We start from the raw sequence: 16802 nt of genomic DNA, 5'->3' as shown, positions 1-16802 counted from the left end.
GGTGCTACACCAGGGCAATGAGTTCTAAACTCGAGAGAAAACACACAAGGCAATAGAAGAGCTCGTAACCTAATTCTTTATTTAGTGCTGAATAATGGTAAAGGCGTTCTCGCATTAACCAAAGCTAAGCATTAGTGCACATAGCTTACACTGTGCACAGTTTCTACCTCTGACTCAGGATAAGACAGCTGTCTCTTTCTCAAGCAGCTGCTCATGAAGAGACAAATGTGAAACCAGACCCGGACTGTGGCAGCCACAGACCCCAGGATTTGGCTCATGCCCTGCTGTTTCTATCACTACCCACTCATGCACTCACACTGGTGGTGCACACTCGTAAGACTATTACAATCTACTTATTCAATGCACCAATAATTCTATGTAACAAAAAAATCGATGTTCTTTATGTTATTTTAAATTACTCAGCTGGAATATACATGGTGAGCATCACCGCCTACTGTGACCACTTGGCAAGAGACCCTCCTAAAACAAGAGTCGTTAGACTTGGTGTGATTTTTATGAGTAAAAAAATATAATAATAAATAACAATCATGATAGCAAACATTAAACGTAATGCCATTATTAAAGAAACACAATACTACCATGTAATGTTACAATCAAACCAGAATGTATCGATAACGATCAGGGACTACAGCCATTACGCTGTTGCTTTGTGCACTTACACAAATTAAATAAATAAACTGAACAAATATATATCAGGGATAAGACTAAATCACATTAATAATGCACCTGACCTTCTCAGATCTTAGCAGCCAAGCAAGCTTGAGCCTGGCTAGTACTTGGTTGAGACTGCCTGGGAATATAAACATTTCAAGCTTTGGGATGTAAAATGACCAGGAAGAGATGGAAATGCAGCAATGGATTCTTGAATGTCTCTTCGAGGAGCACCGAGCGTTAGCCACTCGTCACGAGTGGCATTTCTCTGGGCAAGTAGGTTCCCCCCTGCATGCAAAAGAAAACCCACGAAAAGAATTGTCCAAACATCCCCATTGCAAGACTCTCTTTAAAAAAGTCTTCGCGTTGCAAAAAGAAAGTCAGACTCATTGAACCTTTAACCTGGGCAAGTCAAGAGCACTCGTATTATTGCATATTGTAAAAAAAAACTTGGAATTTCATTGGGACAGCACTCTTGATTGCCATCTTTCTCATTGAATATTCTTTGAGTGAACACTCGGAGGGGGAGAAACCATCCAATATCCATCATTCGCTACCAAGTGACATCACCACAGCGCCTGTGCCAGGCCAGGCACACTTTGAGGCCACGTGGAAGGCTCGCTGAAAGGTCTTAGGACAGATCCAGGTGCCATGGGTTGGCCGACTGAGATGACTGAAAGATGCACCAGCTGTAACAACGTGCTACATTTTATCTGCCCGGCAGTCCACTCGTTGTTGTGAGCATCGCTCCTCTGCCCTCCGTTGTTGCTGGAAGGCCACTGGCTCCAACTGCCCAGTAGCGTCCTTCACAAACTTCCTCCATAGATGCCGATCTTGACAACGCTGGTCCAAGTCGTCAGCAAGTCCATTTAGCTCCACATCCTCCTGTACCGCATTAGTCCACCTCTTCTCCAGCCCATGTCATGCCCATATAACCGCTCTATGCGGCCAAACACTAGCTGCTTGGGCATGCGGGCTACATGACCTTGCCTGCCGGAGCTCACTGATGGGAATGTGTCCAGATCTTTCAAGGATTTGTGAGCTCCTCACACAATCCAGCCTGGTTAAACCCAGGATAGATCGTAGGCATGCCAGCCTGAATTTTCAAATCGGCGCAGATGTTCCATTAGAGGGGTCCACATTTCACGCATCAGCCACACACACACGCAGCTTCGCATGCTGTTCCTGTGGCAACGAGAGTTAGCGAGGGACAGTGCAGGGCGCTGCCGTCTTGGTCTGCTGCCCGTTGCCTCCACCCACCCACCCCACCAATCACCCACCCACACCCCCCCACACCCACCCACCCCACCACATCCACCCACCCACCCCTACACTCACAGCCACACCACCCACCACACCCACCCCACCACCCCCCCACACCCACCCACATCCACCCACCCACACCCACCACACCCCACACCCACCCACACCACCCCACACACCCACGCCACCCACCACACCCACCCCCACACCCACGCCACCCACCACACCCACCCCACCATCCCCCCCACACCCACCCACCACTCCACCCACCTGCCAACAAAGCGCCACAGAACGACGGTACAGTGTGCATGTGGACAATGCCGCTTGGCTCGGCGAGCTGGCGACACACGCGTACCGCTCAAGTTCAGCAGTCGCACGTTCACTTGAATTCAATGAATCTCTCCCACGGCGTTCACGGTCCCATACCATAACCAGGCTCCATTTAGTCAACCCATAAACTCGGATGCAAATTCGACGGGAGATTTATGACCGAGCCGGCGGCATACGTAGTAGGCTCTTTACCGAACTTTCTATTTACGTGTTCTTCCTCTATGAACAATGGTAGACTGACTACACCGTAAACACGCCTAAGAGTGTGAAGCATTCCGGAGCAATCACATGCGTACCTCAGACTAACAGCAGTGTGCTTCAATGAAATATGCACCAGATGCTTGTCACAAAGTGGCATCTTAATCAACTTTACAATCGTAAAAATAGCTGCTTCTCACAATAACCCACTGCAGTGTCGGTGACAGGACTGTATATTTTAAAACTCTTAGCAATTAAAACATCTTTAGGAATGTAGGCCTCACTCATTTACAGCAACTTATTTACCACGTGACGCTTGGGTTCAGTGAATACTTTGCATCCCAAACTTTTCTTCAGAACAGTACTATCAATGGCAAACAGACAATCTATCCCAAAGGATCCCCCCCATGCCCACCTGCCTGTACTATTGAATCATGTACAGCATTTTTTTTTCATCAAACTTGAAACTCATTTGGTAATTTTAAGCAATTGCAGCATTATGCTGCATCGTCCAAACCAACACTACAGCGACGATCGTGTTTATTTACTTACCACGAGGTCACACACTCGCCTCATGGTAGGACTCCAGGGATACAAGTTACAACAGAGTGAAGATTTTCACAAATAACCCCTGTGGCCTTGGGAAAATAATGATGTAAGTTAATGAAGGGTTATGTATTGATTACATTGATTTCAACTAGATTTTTCCCCAGAACTTTTGGCATCACAAACAAAGCCCTCATTAAACGGTCTGCAGGGAAAATTGTTTTATTGACTTGGTGAACATTTGCAATTTTTTTTTACCATATTTGGAAGAGGCTACATTGTAGAGAGAAAGGGTAATGAAAGCCAGTAGAGTAAAACCATGTTGGTTTAAATGAAGCTTTGGAAACGAATAAGCCCCAAAAAGGTTACCAAACATTTGGCAATAAAATGAAATGCAAAAATACCAAAATCTGTACACTATACCTTTCAAACAAGATACAGAAAGTTATAAAAAGCAGACAGCTATTGTGCATATGCAAAAAAACCCAAGGAAGGGCATTGTGGTCCTCTCGTCTTAGATCACCATGAAAAATAAATCTGAGCAAATGTGACGGATGCAGTGAAAGTCAACTGTGGACCGGTTTCGTCAAAATTAAGACTCATCAGTACAGTATAGTCATCAATGCTCACTGCTGTAACGTCTGCTACTGGGAACAATATCCGATATCCTGTAATATTGCATGGAAGTTGGATTCACGTATGACACATTTCTCATGTAGATTCCTCATGCAGATCACTTTGGCTTTAATAAAACATTGTGGAATAACGTCAGAACTAGAAGTAAACCTAATAATACTTTTTTTAAAATATTCAGTCAAATACCAATGCCTTTGGTCGGTTCATAATAAAGGTTTTTTGGGTTAGATCGCGTTATTTGTAAATGTGCGCCGAGTCTGTAGCTATCACAGCGGTTGAAATTATTCGAATTCTTCTCAATATCGATTGATTCTCTAACTAGTCTTGGCCAGTAATTTACTTATTAATACGTCTGGAAGCATATTAAGTAACTAGCCTTTTGCCCGTCCAAGGACGGGTGTATTGCAGTAAATCTGAAACTTGCAAGCGAAAAGCAGACCGCGACGTGATATTCATTGCATCCATTCGTGTGCAATTTGTAAGGGCGCGGTGACACAGACCTATTTCATTTTAAGGCTATAATCCCTTGTTCATCATGACATCCTTTTTACTTTGATGTCTCAATAGCGTTACGGAGATCGCGTGACGTGAGGGTTCTGCCTTGTAGTGAGGGTTGTAAGTTGACGCCGAGGAGGGGGGGAGGAGGTGCCTCGGCCCCCCACGTGGAGTGACGTCAGCCGCTAATCATTATGAATGGGGGGAGGGGATGTCCATTTGGAGGACATCACCTTATGATTATTAATGAGGGGGGCTGTTCGATGTGGAGTGACCTGCTGATGATTATTAATGAGGGTGGCTGGTCGATGTGGAGTGACGTAACGAGCGTTAAGGACAGACATTCCTGGGTGATTGCAGTAGGTATACGCAACACATATTGCAATTTCTTACAGGTGGGTCACATGCTAAGTGGCCGATTACTGATCTATTACATAATTGCATACAACAACCGCCATTCGCCACTAGGTGGTGGTGACGTCACCACGATGCTTGTGCCAGGCTATATGCACGTTGAGGCCACGTAAAGTGTCGAACGCCCACTGGCAGGTCACGGGGAAGACCCAGGTGCCACGGGTCGACTGAGATGACTGGCTGATACACCACCTGTGCCCCCTACTGTGCTAACTGGCTGTGCTTTAACTACCCGGTGCTCCGCTCCTTGTTGTGAGCGTCGCTCCTCCCCCCTCCGTTGTTGTTGGAGGGCGACTGCCTCCAACTGCCCAGGAGCGTCCTTCACGAGCCTCCTCCACAAAGGCCGATCTTGACACCGCTGGTACCAGTCATCGGCAAGCCCACTCAGCTCCACATCCTCCTGTACCACATCACTTAATCTCTTCTCTAGCCCGTGCTGCGCCCGTTTAGCCCCCTCGATTCGGCCGAACAAAAGCTGTTTAGGCATGCGGTGGCTGGGCATGCGGGCTACATGACCCAGCCAACGTAGCCTTGCCTGTCGGAGCTCACCAATGGGACTTTGTCCAGATATTTCAAGGATATGTGAGCTCCTCACACAAGCCCGCCTAAATGTTTCTAACCGGCGAAGATATTCCATTAGGGGGGTCCACGTTTCGCAAGCGTAGAGGAGGGAATGACTGTGGCCGAGAAGACCTGAAGCTTCGTGCGGAGCGACAGACCAGGTAGCTTCCGATAAAAAGATAATGCTGCTTGACTGATTCAGCGAGACCTCTGCTGTCAAACCGGAGCCGGTCATCAGCACCTGCCAGGTATGGGAAACTCTCCACTCTCTCCACAACTGCCCAATCACCAATTGGGAGTTGTGGGGGTGGAGTGTTCGATGGTACAAAATACCCAGGCAGGTGCTTAGTTTTGGTGGGGCTGATGGTAAGTCCCCACCTCTTAGTGGCAAGCTACATGCTCAGCAGCAGCGCCTCCAACGCCTCCTTCTGAGTGAGCAGCAATTACCAGATCGCCAAACATAACATGGTTGAGCTATAGGCAGCCATCCCTTGACCGCACCCAGGCATCGATCAGCCTCCCATTGTATCTGTACCAGATGGAAATTCCTCCAGTACAGCTATTGAACGCTTCACAAACTACGTGGTCGAAATAGATGTTAAATAATGTGGGAGCGAGAGGACATCCCTGTTGCACCCCAAAGTGAATAGGCAATGGCTCAAGACTCCCGGCCACGTAGTTTTACCCGGGCCCGCTCACCATCATGAAGGTCCTTAATGATCGTGAGCAGTGGGTCAGGGACTCTGAAAGCACGAAGAACAACCCAGAGCCCAGGCCTACTGATGGTATCATAGGCCTTGACCAGGTCAATAAAGCAGAGATGTAGGTTTTGTTGGAATTCTCCACACATCTGCTGTAGCAGTAGGACAGAAAATATGGCATCTGTGCAGGACCGCCCTTTCCTGAAACCACATTGGGGCCCCGCAAGCCTCTCCTCAGAGTGTCTGGCAAGGCGATGTTGAATAATCCTTGCCTGAATAATCCTTGCCTGGCAAGGCGATGTTGAATAATCCTTGCCAGGACCTTTTGCAGCACACACAGAAGTGAGATGCCCCTGTAGTTGTTACAGTATGTGCGGTCCCCCTTCTTAAAGAGGGAGACCACCAGGGCATCCTTCCAATCCTGCGGAACCCTTCCAGAGGTCCAGACTGTTATAATGTCATGTAGGGCAGTCTGTGCACAAACGCCACCCTCCCTCAGCATTTATCTTGGGAGATCATCTCTGACTGGTGCCTTTCCTGATCTCAAGCTCCGAATCGCCGTCGGTACTTCCTCAACAGATGGCACCTCAGCCAGCCACTGACAGGGTTAACTTTTTCTTCCAATATTTGAGGCACCCCAGCCTCAGCAGGGTCATCCCCACTTTGTCCCACGACGTTTTCCAGGCTGAGGGATTTCCCCTCCCCCAAGACCCGGCAGAAATGCTCAGCAAATCTGCAAACCTGTTCCTGGGGGTCGGAGATTGGATCACCGTTCTTTCCCCTAATGATGGTAATAGGTGTGGCGCTGCAGGTTACTTTTTAAGGAATTAAAGAGCGATTTGTGATCTGCCGTTGAGGTAGACTCCATCTCCTCAGCAACCCGCGACCACCCACCATCCTTGCAGCGCCTCACGGCTCTCCGAACCCCCAAGCGAAGGCTGCGGTAAGCCTCCTCGTACTCTGACGTGGGATGCTGTAGACGATGAGAGTGGGCCTGTCGCTTTTTTCTCATCCAGCCTGAACACCTCTGTCAGCCAGGGTCTCTGAAGAGGTCTGCACCGTGAACCCAAAGCAGCCATTGTAGCTGCATGAGCCACAGTCCTAAACCTCGCCCATTTCCCCTCAACATCAGGAGTGGGGGACGATGCCAACCCCAGCCGCAAGCGATGATGAAATTCTCACTTGCAACTTTCATCAGCTAGCTGAGACCATGCCACTATGGGTTTGAATGGGGTCCTGGGTGTACACCCACCACCGGAGTGGAAGAATGGCAGGTGCATCTTACAGATAACAATTCGATGGTCAGTGGGCAGATCAGCTCCACGGTAGGCCCTGGTGTCAAGGACATGGGCCCGCATCCGATGTTCCGTCACTATGTAGTCCAGCAAATGTTCTTGCTTGGACCCGGCATGCATCCATGATGTTGTGTGGATGCACCAATGCCAGAACAGCGTGTTGGTAATTACAAGCCCATGGGGCTGCACAAAAATCTAGCAGCCTCCTACCGTTGTTATTGAGCTGATCTGGCCCATGTCTTCCAATCATTCCAGACCAGGCGCTAGCATCATGACTAACTTGGGCATTGAAGTCAGCCAACAAGATGACTCTATCCCGAGGGGCCACTTTAGCCAGCACCTGTGATAGGTCATAGAATGCATATGACTCATCGGCCTTGCCTGCATCCCTCCACCGATGTTCGTCTTCGGTGGGGACATAAGTAACCACGACCACCACTCCTCGCCTCTGGTTGATGGGAAGTTGAGTCCAAAGTAGCCTGGGGCTTACAGCTTCCCACGCCTCACCGCCATGCTCCCACGCCCCTTCATTCTTTTGTTCAGAAGAAGAGACACTCCCTGTTGCTTGGCAGTCTCCTGCCCCGAATAGTGGACTGTCCACCCCTCATGGTGGCAAGAGCCAGAGCCGGTCCACCGGACCTCCTGAATACCACGGAGATCCAGGCGGTACCGGTCCACAGTGAGTGTTCGAACATTCCACGTGGCAATCCGAAGTTGCTTTTTGTTGTTTCTGGAGGAGCCCCAAGGGTAAGGATTCAGTCTCCTGGCTCTGGGGAGACGTCATAAACACCTGTCTCCCCGGGGCCTCTGGCACAAGCTCAATAAGTTTTTTGCATCGTAGTTTAGTGGTAGTTAATTGAAGGTGAAGGGGTTACACCCCCACCTCTGCCTGTGATCTCGAAACGTGATGGGGTTCAAAAATGATAACGTCACCCTGCACTATTTAAGACCAGAAGCAGGTGGATGGCTTCACAAATCTGGCAAATCGCTCGAAGATGCTGGATGTAATTTCCAGTGAACTGTCGTACTAAAATTGTAAATGTTGTGGATCCACTCTTCAACACACCGGTGGGCTAAAGTAGTGAACTATTTGTATTGTCAACATGACACTTTTTTTACTGATTGGCCATGTCGGGTGGTGGAGGGTTGCGACACATTTATAAATAACGCAATCTGGTCGCAAAAGCCTACGTGTTAAACTGCCTTTGGTAGGCATTGCGCAACCTCAATCAAAGCAGATTTTTTTTACTTTGAATGCATATTTTTCAATAATAAATTGGCAAGTCTGTCCTTCGCCCTCCGCCTTGCTCTCTCTGTATATATCCGTATTTCTCCCCGTGTCTGTCTCCTCTCTCCATTGCCATGGATGGGGTTGTTGATGTTGTTGCCATGGCAGCTGCCATCCATGGCCCCTATGCACCTCTTTTTCCACTGCTCCTCTATCGTGGACCATAGAGATCATGTGATTATAGTGATCCGTGCTCAAAAACAATGTATCTGGTCTCCCTTTTTTCTTCTGTTTGGCTAAATATGCTAAAACAAAAGCAAACACAGGCGTTTGCCTCATCCAAAGTAGAAGTAAATAATTAGTGAACCCCGAGACCTAACTTCCATGTTCGTAACTGTACTCTTGAAATAAGGAAGCACTTTTATAACAATTTATTCATGTAAAATACATTTTACTTCATATTCTTTCTATGGCAATATCTGCTTACACCAATGAGCTACATATTCCACTTATGTGATCATTACGTATTAGTTTGTGTCAAATTGCAACGTTTTAGTTATTCTGTATATGTTGCGATAACTCCTGTGTGGCCCTGACAAAGGCATGTGAAGGAAGTGACGTTCACAAATTATCAGCAAGGATATTGAACGTAGAACCAAGTTATCTTTATAAACACACTCACAGGAGGCATGTGAAGGGGGTCTTTTACCAGACCACAGGCAGCTGCAACCGCACTATTGCTCATTTAAACGTATACTCTTTTTTTATTAACCAATTGGTGCAAGGCATTCGTAATATGATGTCATTATAACATTATCAAAACTGAAAAATCAAGCAGCATAAATGAACAAATTACATCATCTTCAGTTGTAATAAATGATATCTGGTGGAATGGTTGGTGACACAAATAAATTACTGAACAATGGAAAATAATGCCGTGAATCAAAGCTTGGTCTGGGACAGAAGAGATCATTTGTTTGGCTTTCGCCAAGTGAAGTGAGATTTGTAACAATCCGTTAGCAGACATCTACAATAGCTCACACATTTCCAGGCAACTGGCTCAAGGGGATAATCCATGTAACAATTCAACTCAAACTAATTTCCGATAAAATTGTGCACCATTGTCAGTAAATATTTTAATAACAGTCCTGTATGGCATCACGAAAGAGTTAGGCCATAGAGAATCTTTGTTATGTGCAGACATCATCCCTAAGCCTAACAGACTTTTGAAATACACGTAAATCTGTTCACTCAACAATGTTCTGATGACTTATACAATAGCACCAAGTAAATCCAAACATGCAATGTAAACATAGTAAATTACTAAACATGTATTTACATTCAAAATATTATAATAAATAAATTATATTGAGGGAAAAAACATAACATGGACATTACCAGCATAAAGTGGTGAGAGAAAATGCCAAAGAGATTATATCAATGTGCAGTAAACTGCAGTATATATAGGATGAATTGTACAATGGCCATGCAGTAGCAATTACAATATTAGTGTTCTACATTCCCAGACAGATTACCTCAAACCACTGAACAAGCCCGAAGCAGCTTCCATGTGTAAAGTGAACAGGTGTCAGACATATCATAAATGTAACCTTCTGCCGCTTGGCTGACACTCACTATTTCACTTACTGCTACTACTACAAACTTTCACTTTATTTTCCTACATACAATAAAATAAGCAACACAAAAAAGTGACTGATGGTTCAAGAGTTAGTTACATACATGATGCATTATACGGTATATTATAAAACTGGAGTTTTATTTTCTTGCTCGTTCTAAATTATTTCCGTTTTCCCTTCCTGTAGAACTTCCTCTATCTATTCCAAATGCTTATCACTACATTGCTTCATGGAAACTGTCTTGTTAGCAGATGAAATGTTTTTAATCACGTTTCGGTGGCAAAGGAAACACAATAATCGCATGGAAAGCAATATCATGGTAATGTTTGAGTAATCTTCACAACAATACAATTTCCAGTGCTGCCCTAAGCTCTTTAGCTAAATTATATATGATCTTTGTTGTAACGAACAAGTCAGCCAAATCCATAAAAATATAATGTCAAGTCTAAGTGCTCAAACGACCAAAATATAACATCAAATCAAAGTGCTCAAACGACCATTGAGCTGCTCATCTCCAGTGCTGTGAATTCCACATTCCTATGGTGGTGGAAACTCTATGAAAATGTCCACCAGTGTTGACGTCCTCCTGAATAGTAATTAACTCGCAACTTCCCAACTGCGATGCACTTTCTCAACAGAGCCACAATGCTAGCATATGAGGAAGTTGCCACGGACAAAACGTTTCCTCCTCCTCCTAGTAAGCAAGTGTTCTCACTGACAAAGCCATTGTGATTCATGACTGAAATGTCACTGGAGAAGAGGGCCTTGACAATTTCCATAATTCATTTTCAATAGAATTACATCAGATTAAAAACAACCTATTATCATCAACATGCCAGTCGTGAGTCAAATATTAAGTTGATACATTAATCTCCATAAGCAACTAGTAACAGCAGTAACCACAAATTTTCATGAAAATTATTATAAACATTAGGCTTTTAAACAATCATCCTCAAACCCCACCACAAAAGTCATAGGGTCACAAATTCTATCATTAATATTTTGGCTTATTTTCACTTTCTCATTTGTATTGTTTCTCATGGGTTCAGTCTCATTGATTTCATTCAACTAAATGTTACAATCGATTTTAATCAATGAATTGTACTTGCCCAAAAGCTCAGTAATTGGCATCTGTTCAAGTGACAGGCCCAGCAGCCCAGGTAGGCATGCAGAGGAGAACAGATTATTAAATGTCATACGCTTTACAACAGTAGAAACTGCACTTAGACAAAGTGCAAACTTGTTTTTATATGTCGGTTGAGAGATGGCAGACGTAAGTTATTTCACGCCCAAATGCACAGAAACGTTTATTCGCTCCAAGAATGTCAAACCCCCTTAATAATATACCCAGTGCCAAAATTATTGCACTCAAGTCACTGCACCAGTTGTTGATAATAACTTTGTTGAACAATAGTCCTGACCATGAAAAACCTCAATGAAAATGAAATTCAATGCACTTTAAAACGAATATGCAAATACATTATTTACAACACAATGCACTGTTTGCAACAAAGGAAAAATGAGACGTAAGATACATTGACTGAAGATCAAATTGAACAAATTAGATTGACATACATTCACACTATTCGCGTTGTGGAAAAGTGTGACAGTTCAGTAAAAAGTCACAACATCTTGGCCACTTACCCAACATTAAGCTGATCAACCATAGCATCCGCAACACGCATAGCTGCTGCCACAGCCTCTTTTTTTCTATGCTCTGTAGGGAAATTGCACAAAAAATTGCACAATGACAATATCCAGCATTCGGCTTTGTTATTTTGTAATTTTTTTACAATATAACCTAGGACTTTAACATCTTATGCGTACACAATATCGCGTTAAAATGTGCCCATTCGTCCTTGCGAGTACTGTAGCTCCTTATATCACGAAGTCAAATGGGCCATTAGGGCACAAGGCATCCCAGCATGCGAGGTCACAGTACAGTCGGGTTTGGTTGAAATACCGTAACATCTACCGGCCAAGTCAGCCACTCAGGACTTGAGGGTGCCTCCAGCTAAGATAAGGAGAGTGGAGGACTGACTGCCACTACAGCTACAGTATGCAATTTCAACGGTTTGCCTGTAGTTAACGTGCCATAGTATAAAAACAGGGACAACTCTACAAAATGTGAAAAGATTTGGAGGCATGATTATAAGGCATTTACTGTGCACCAGCTGCCAAACATTAGTTGCACTTGCCAAACTCATATATCATGTGAAGTATTACACAACATACACGTGCGTAATGCTCGACTCCTTCTCCGAGGTTGAGATGAACCTTGAACCAAACTATTCACGAAATAAGTTGTATTGACACAGCGTGTGAATTCAACCACATCTCACGACGCTGCATGTAACATTGTTATAGAGACAGTCAAGCAAAGTTTTAAAAGAGTCTGGGCTTGAACTGTGGTTCTCCCACTAAACGAGTTGATGGTGGTGGGCCTTCCACAGCAGGGTCTTGGGTTACTGGAGCAGAGTGCGTGGAGGAGAACAGAGTGAGTGACATGCGAGGGCCAAGGTGGGCAGATGCGATAGTCATCGTTCGATCACGTGCAACTGTGAGCGTGGTGGGGGGAGATACTTCTATGGTTGTTGTAATTCCAGTTAATTATTATCCATGCGGCGGGCAAAATTACATTTACTGACCGTGTTAAAACCATAGCAGGCATTATTGCTGGCTCAATGCGGCACAATGCTGGCGCAGTAAGCATCTACTGATGGGCACTTTGGCTGGACAAGTCTTGAGCATTTCCTCAGCACGGCCAATCCGCAACACGTCTGAACCACATCAGCCATGGTCAATCCACTGCTAGATGGACCCCCCCCACCACATCTCTCGCGGTCACGCCATGCAGCACTAACCACTGCCGTTCTATCTCTAGCCCAGCACACGTCTCGATCTCTACGTTGGCAGGGTTCGGCAATTGACCAAAGACAGACATTGGGGGGGGGGGGGGTGAGTCCGTCCTTTGGGTGCCCGGAACGAGACCGGCGTCGCCGGTTACCGGGAGGGGGAGTGTGTGTGGGGGGGGGAGTTCGTGATGCGAGTAACGCTCCTAGTTGCCCGGGTTAACCCTGCTGTGTCTCAGTTACCCCCGTGTTGTTATCTCCGGGGAAGTTACCCTGCGCCTCTCTGCGCGCCGCCTGGCCCGCCTGGTGCTCCCGCAGCAGAGCCGACAGCATGGCCGCCTCTTCTTCTTCTCCTGCTGCTACTGCTGCTGCTCCAACCGCTTCCGGGACCGAGAATGCCACGTGACCGCCAGCGCGACATCTGATTGGCTCGATCTGGGTTGAGAGGGGGAGGGGGGAGTGGGGGCAATAGCGCCCCCACCCCCTTTTTCCCTAAGACGGCCGTCACGTGACACCTGGCGCGTGAGAGTGTGAGGGGGGGGGTGTTTGGGGGGGGTGGTCACGTGGGCGCCACCTGTTCTCGACTCCACGTGCAACCCAACCACCACGTGGTTTATACTCTTTGGTTCTTTGGGGCCGTCCATAAATGACGTCACGCGATTTTGGACGATTTTTGACTCCCCCCCCCCATCGTCACACGGCGTCACAAAAAGTCAGACCCCCCCTCAAATATGACGTCATAAAGCTCTACCCCTCCCCCCCCAAATAAAACATGCTTCAAATCGCTTTAAACTATTGTCATTGTAGTGCGTATTTAATGTGGCGCTGCACTCTGATGTTGTAGGAGAAAACATTTATTAGAAAGTCTATTTAATTAAGTAGAACGTGTTGTTTAAATTAATTTAAAGTTGCACATTTTAATGTGACGTCACATTTCTCAACCCCCCCCCCCCCCCCCCCTTGTCACACATCGTCACAAATGTCTGACCACCCCACCCCAGGTGCGTGACGTCATTTATGGACGGCCCCTAAAGTCACGTAAGTAGAAAAATAATAGATCACGACGTTTCGATCGCAACACAAGCAATCGTCATCAGGTGGGACAACCACAGCAAGAAAATAAACTGCTGAAGTTTTTCTACCTCCGTGACTTTACCGAAATAACCAAAGAGTATGGATTCATACTCTTAGTTCTTTCGGTAAAGTCACGTAGGTAAAAAAATGAAATTAAAATTTATAAAAATAAAATAATAATCTCACGACGTTTCGGAGGCAACACAAGTCTCCGTCATCAGGTGGGACCGTCACAGCCAGATTTGCTGCATAAAGTGCTTGAAATCTAGAAAGAGTATGGATTCCTGCAGCCACGAAAGCTTCAAATCAAGAGTGAACCACGTGGTCTGTTGCACGTTATGGGTGGCCGCTTCCCAAACGTCGATGGTCGAGGCGTACTACGGCGGCGACAAGCCCCCCCCCACCCCAGGGTGTGTGAATGAGGGGAGCAAGGAGGCGGGGCGCAGTTTTGTTGTTCCGCTCGTGCTGAAGGAGGCTTCTGTCACACGTGGAGCCAACGTCTCTTGTGGGCTACGTGGGGTGACGTCCGCTCACGCTTCACGTTGACATACATTTGTGTGCATTTAAACACATTCCTGCGGAGGGAGCTGGTAGGAACGTTGGGTTGCTCGGTCAATGGCCAGGGTCAACGGCGGCGTGGTGTATTCCGCAAATATGCCCGACTGTGAGGGCGGGCACAAGCCGGCGTGAGTAGGTTAAACGTTGAGTTTTATAAGGGCACCACGGGGTGACCAGCCTCTCCCCACCCAGCCCCACCTCTCACACCCCACACCCAGCCCCACCCTCCCCACCCAGCCCCTCCCCACCCTCCCCACCCAGCCCATCCCCACCCTCCCCTCTCCACCAAGCCCCACCCCTCCCATTTTTGGATGCACGACGGACGGACACAATAATCCCGCGTGGGCTGGTGTAGCCAGGAGGTTCCTACCAGTATTACTTGTTTTGTGTAACTTGTGCTCTGTGTAAAAGCATTCGCTAAATAAAATCGCATTCGACTGCATCATCGTCGTGATCCATGGGCAAGGTAGCACCGTCAGTGTCCAAAGCAGAGTTCGTCATTTGTTTCCACTTCTGTCTTGTGCCAATATGATCAAGTAATGCACATCTTTCTGGCACCACTGAGCCACCACTTCCCCGCATCTCTAATGACTGCGCAATTCCGTTTGGCCTATGGCATAATGCACCTCAACTACACTTAATTTGCACTGATGTAGACCGATATAACTAATAGATACTTAAGTTGCATACTCTTGGGTTTTTTCGGTAAAGTCACGTAGGTAAAAAATAATAAAATAATAAATGCTAATAAATAAATCCTTCATTATTATTTTACTATTTTTTACCTACGTGACTTTACCGAAAAAACCTTAAAGTATGAATCCTTGCAGTCACGAAAGCTTCAAATCTAGACTTAAGTTGCACTTGATTCAACCTACCACTGCATCCAGATAATGTGATCCTGGAATTCCCAATATTAACTCTCATGCACCGATCTTCATTCAAATAGACAGCCTTGCTCTTCAGCTGTGAATACCACTAGAGCCATATGCGTAACAGCTGTTATAGGTTGCTACGGTGCTACGTTGTGGACAGCAGAGGGTTGTGCAGCAGCTGTTCGCCCTTCAACCCGCACTCGTCCGCAGTGGTGAAGTATGGATAAATAAACCCCCCACACAAGGAATGTATATGCGCTCGAAGAGAGCCACCCATGCGCTCAGCATCCTCATCCCCATGTCCTCGCCTCCACGTGGACAGCCACTGCCCTTCACGCTTTCTTTCCGAGCCCGGCCATCTGACCATTACTAAAATGTGCGTGGTTACATTCGCCATGGCAATGTGTGTTCGCACGTGGGTGCACGTTCAATACGATGCACACAACAAAAAACTCAATACGCTACGGTATCTTTTAACCCTCACCCCTCTAGCGAATCGTTGACTTTCTTTTCTATCCCTCTCCGACTCATGATGCCACGGAGGGGTCCGTTCCGATCTCTCGCAGAGAGCGAGGACATCACTCCGCGTTCGAGAAGGGCACGCGGTAAGGAGTCGGTCGCGACCTCTCGATCATCAATCACCGAGTTCCACTCGAGATCCCAGTTCCATCACACGGGGAAGCAGTCGCGGCCCGGATTCGAACTCGGGTGAACCGATGCGGTTGCCGGCTCAGGGCGCTAATCCCTTAGACAATCCGTCGATCTCCCCCCCCCCCCACCACTTCCTTCCCTTCTTCACCGTCCAACTCTGAATCTGCAGTGGACTCATGCCCTCGGGGGGAGCTCAGCGCCACCGCGCTACGACGTGAGAGCAAGCAGCTGGGCACGGGCAAGCAGACACTGCGAGGGGCAGTGAGTGAGTGCGACAGATGACGACGGGTGGTTGATGTTTATGCGGGGGCGGTGGATGGGTAGGTGGTGATGGGTGGTGATGGTGGTGGTGGTGGGGGGGGGAAGATACGACGCATCCATGGCGACACCGGGAAGGAGTGGTGAATGAGGGTGGTTGTGTGGTGGTTGCGGTGGTGACGCCGTGAACGGGAGCCTCGGTGGAGGCGGGGCGAGAACAGCCTCCCACCGAGCCCGGTCACAGCGCCACGGGCGGAGACACACAGCCGGACAGCCCGCGGGACAGCTGCTCCGGGCTCACTAGCCTCTCTTCGTCATCCTCCTCCCTCCTCATCATCATCCTCGTCCTCCTGGTGTCTGCTCCATGGCCGCCCTCCCGTCGCTGTCCGCGCTGCTGCTGCTGCTGCCGCTGGCCGCCGCGTTCAACGTGGACACGCGCCTTGCCGTGGTGAAGGAGGGCGACTCGGGCAGCCTCTTCGGGTTCTCCGTGGCGCTGCACCGGCAGCTGAATCCCATCGATCGGAGCGTGTGAGTGGCGGGCGCGCACTGCACGCCGCA

The 16802-nt window shown here is 47.5% G+C and overlaps 2 protein-coding genes across 5 annotated transcripts in view; one reads left to right on the top strand and one right to left on the bottom strand.

Moving 5' to 3' along the window:
- BLOC1S1 (biogenesis of lysosomal organelles complex 1 subunit 1) overlaps positions 1-13217 on the bottom strand; it is a 28390-nt gene extending 15173 nt beyond the window's left edge. Inside the window, exons 1-2 of the mRNA XM_061557543.1 lie at positions 13101-13217; positions 11621-11693 (exon numbers count right to left, since the gene is read on the bottom strand). Of these exons, the coding sequence (XP_061413527.1) occupies positions 11621-11693; positions 13101-13161 (134 nt within the window). The 5' untranslated portion in view covers positions 13162-13217. The remainder of the gene's footprint in view (positions 1-11620; positions 11694-13100) is intronic.
- Positions 13218-16395: 3178 nt separating this feature from the next.
- The window catches only part of LOC133346119 (integrin alpha-6-like), a 36120-nt gene continuing 35713 nt past the window's right edge, over positions 16396-16802 (top strand). For 2 of the 4 annotated variants that reach the window (XM_061557539.1, XM_061557542.1), the window contains exon 1: positions 16399-16772. In XM_061557539.1, the coding sequence (XP_061413523.1) occupies positions 16609-16772 (164 nt within the window). In that variant the 5' untranslated portion in view covers positions 16399-16608. Of the gene's footprint in view, positions 16773-16802 lie in introns of all 4 variants that reach the window. The other 2 variants (XM_061557540.1, XM_061557541.1) reach the window with 2 other exon arrangements.

Source organism: Lethenteron reissneri, chromosome 23 (genome assembly GCF_015708825.2).
Source record: "Lethenteron reissneri isolate LAM-NWPU_2019-01 chromosome 23, ASM1570882v1, whole genome shotgun sequence".
Taxonomy (NCBI): domain Eukaryota; kingdom Metazoa; phylum Chordata; class Hyperoartia; order Petromyzontiformes; family Petromyzontidae; genus Lethenteron; species Lethenteron reissneri.
This window is presented reverse-complemented; position numbering and strand designations above follow the sequence as displayed.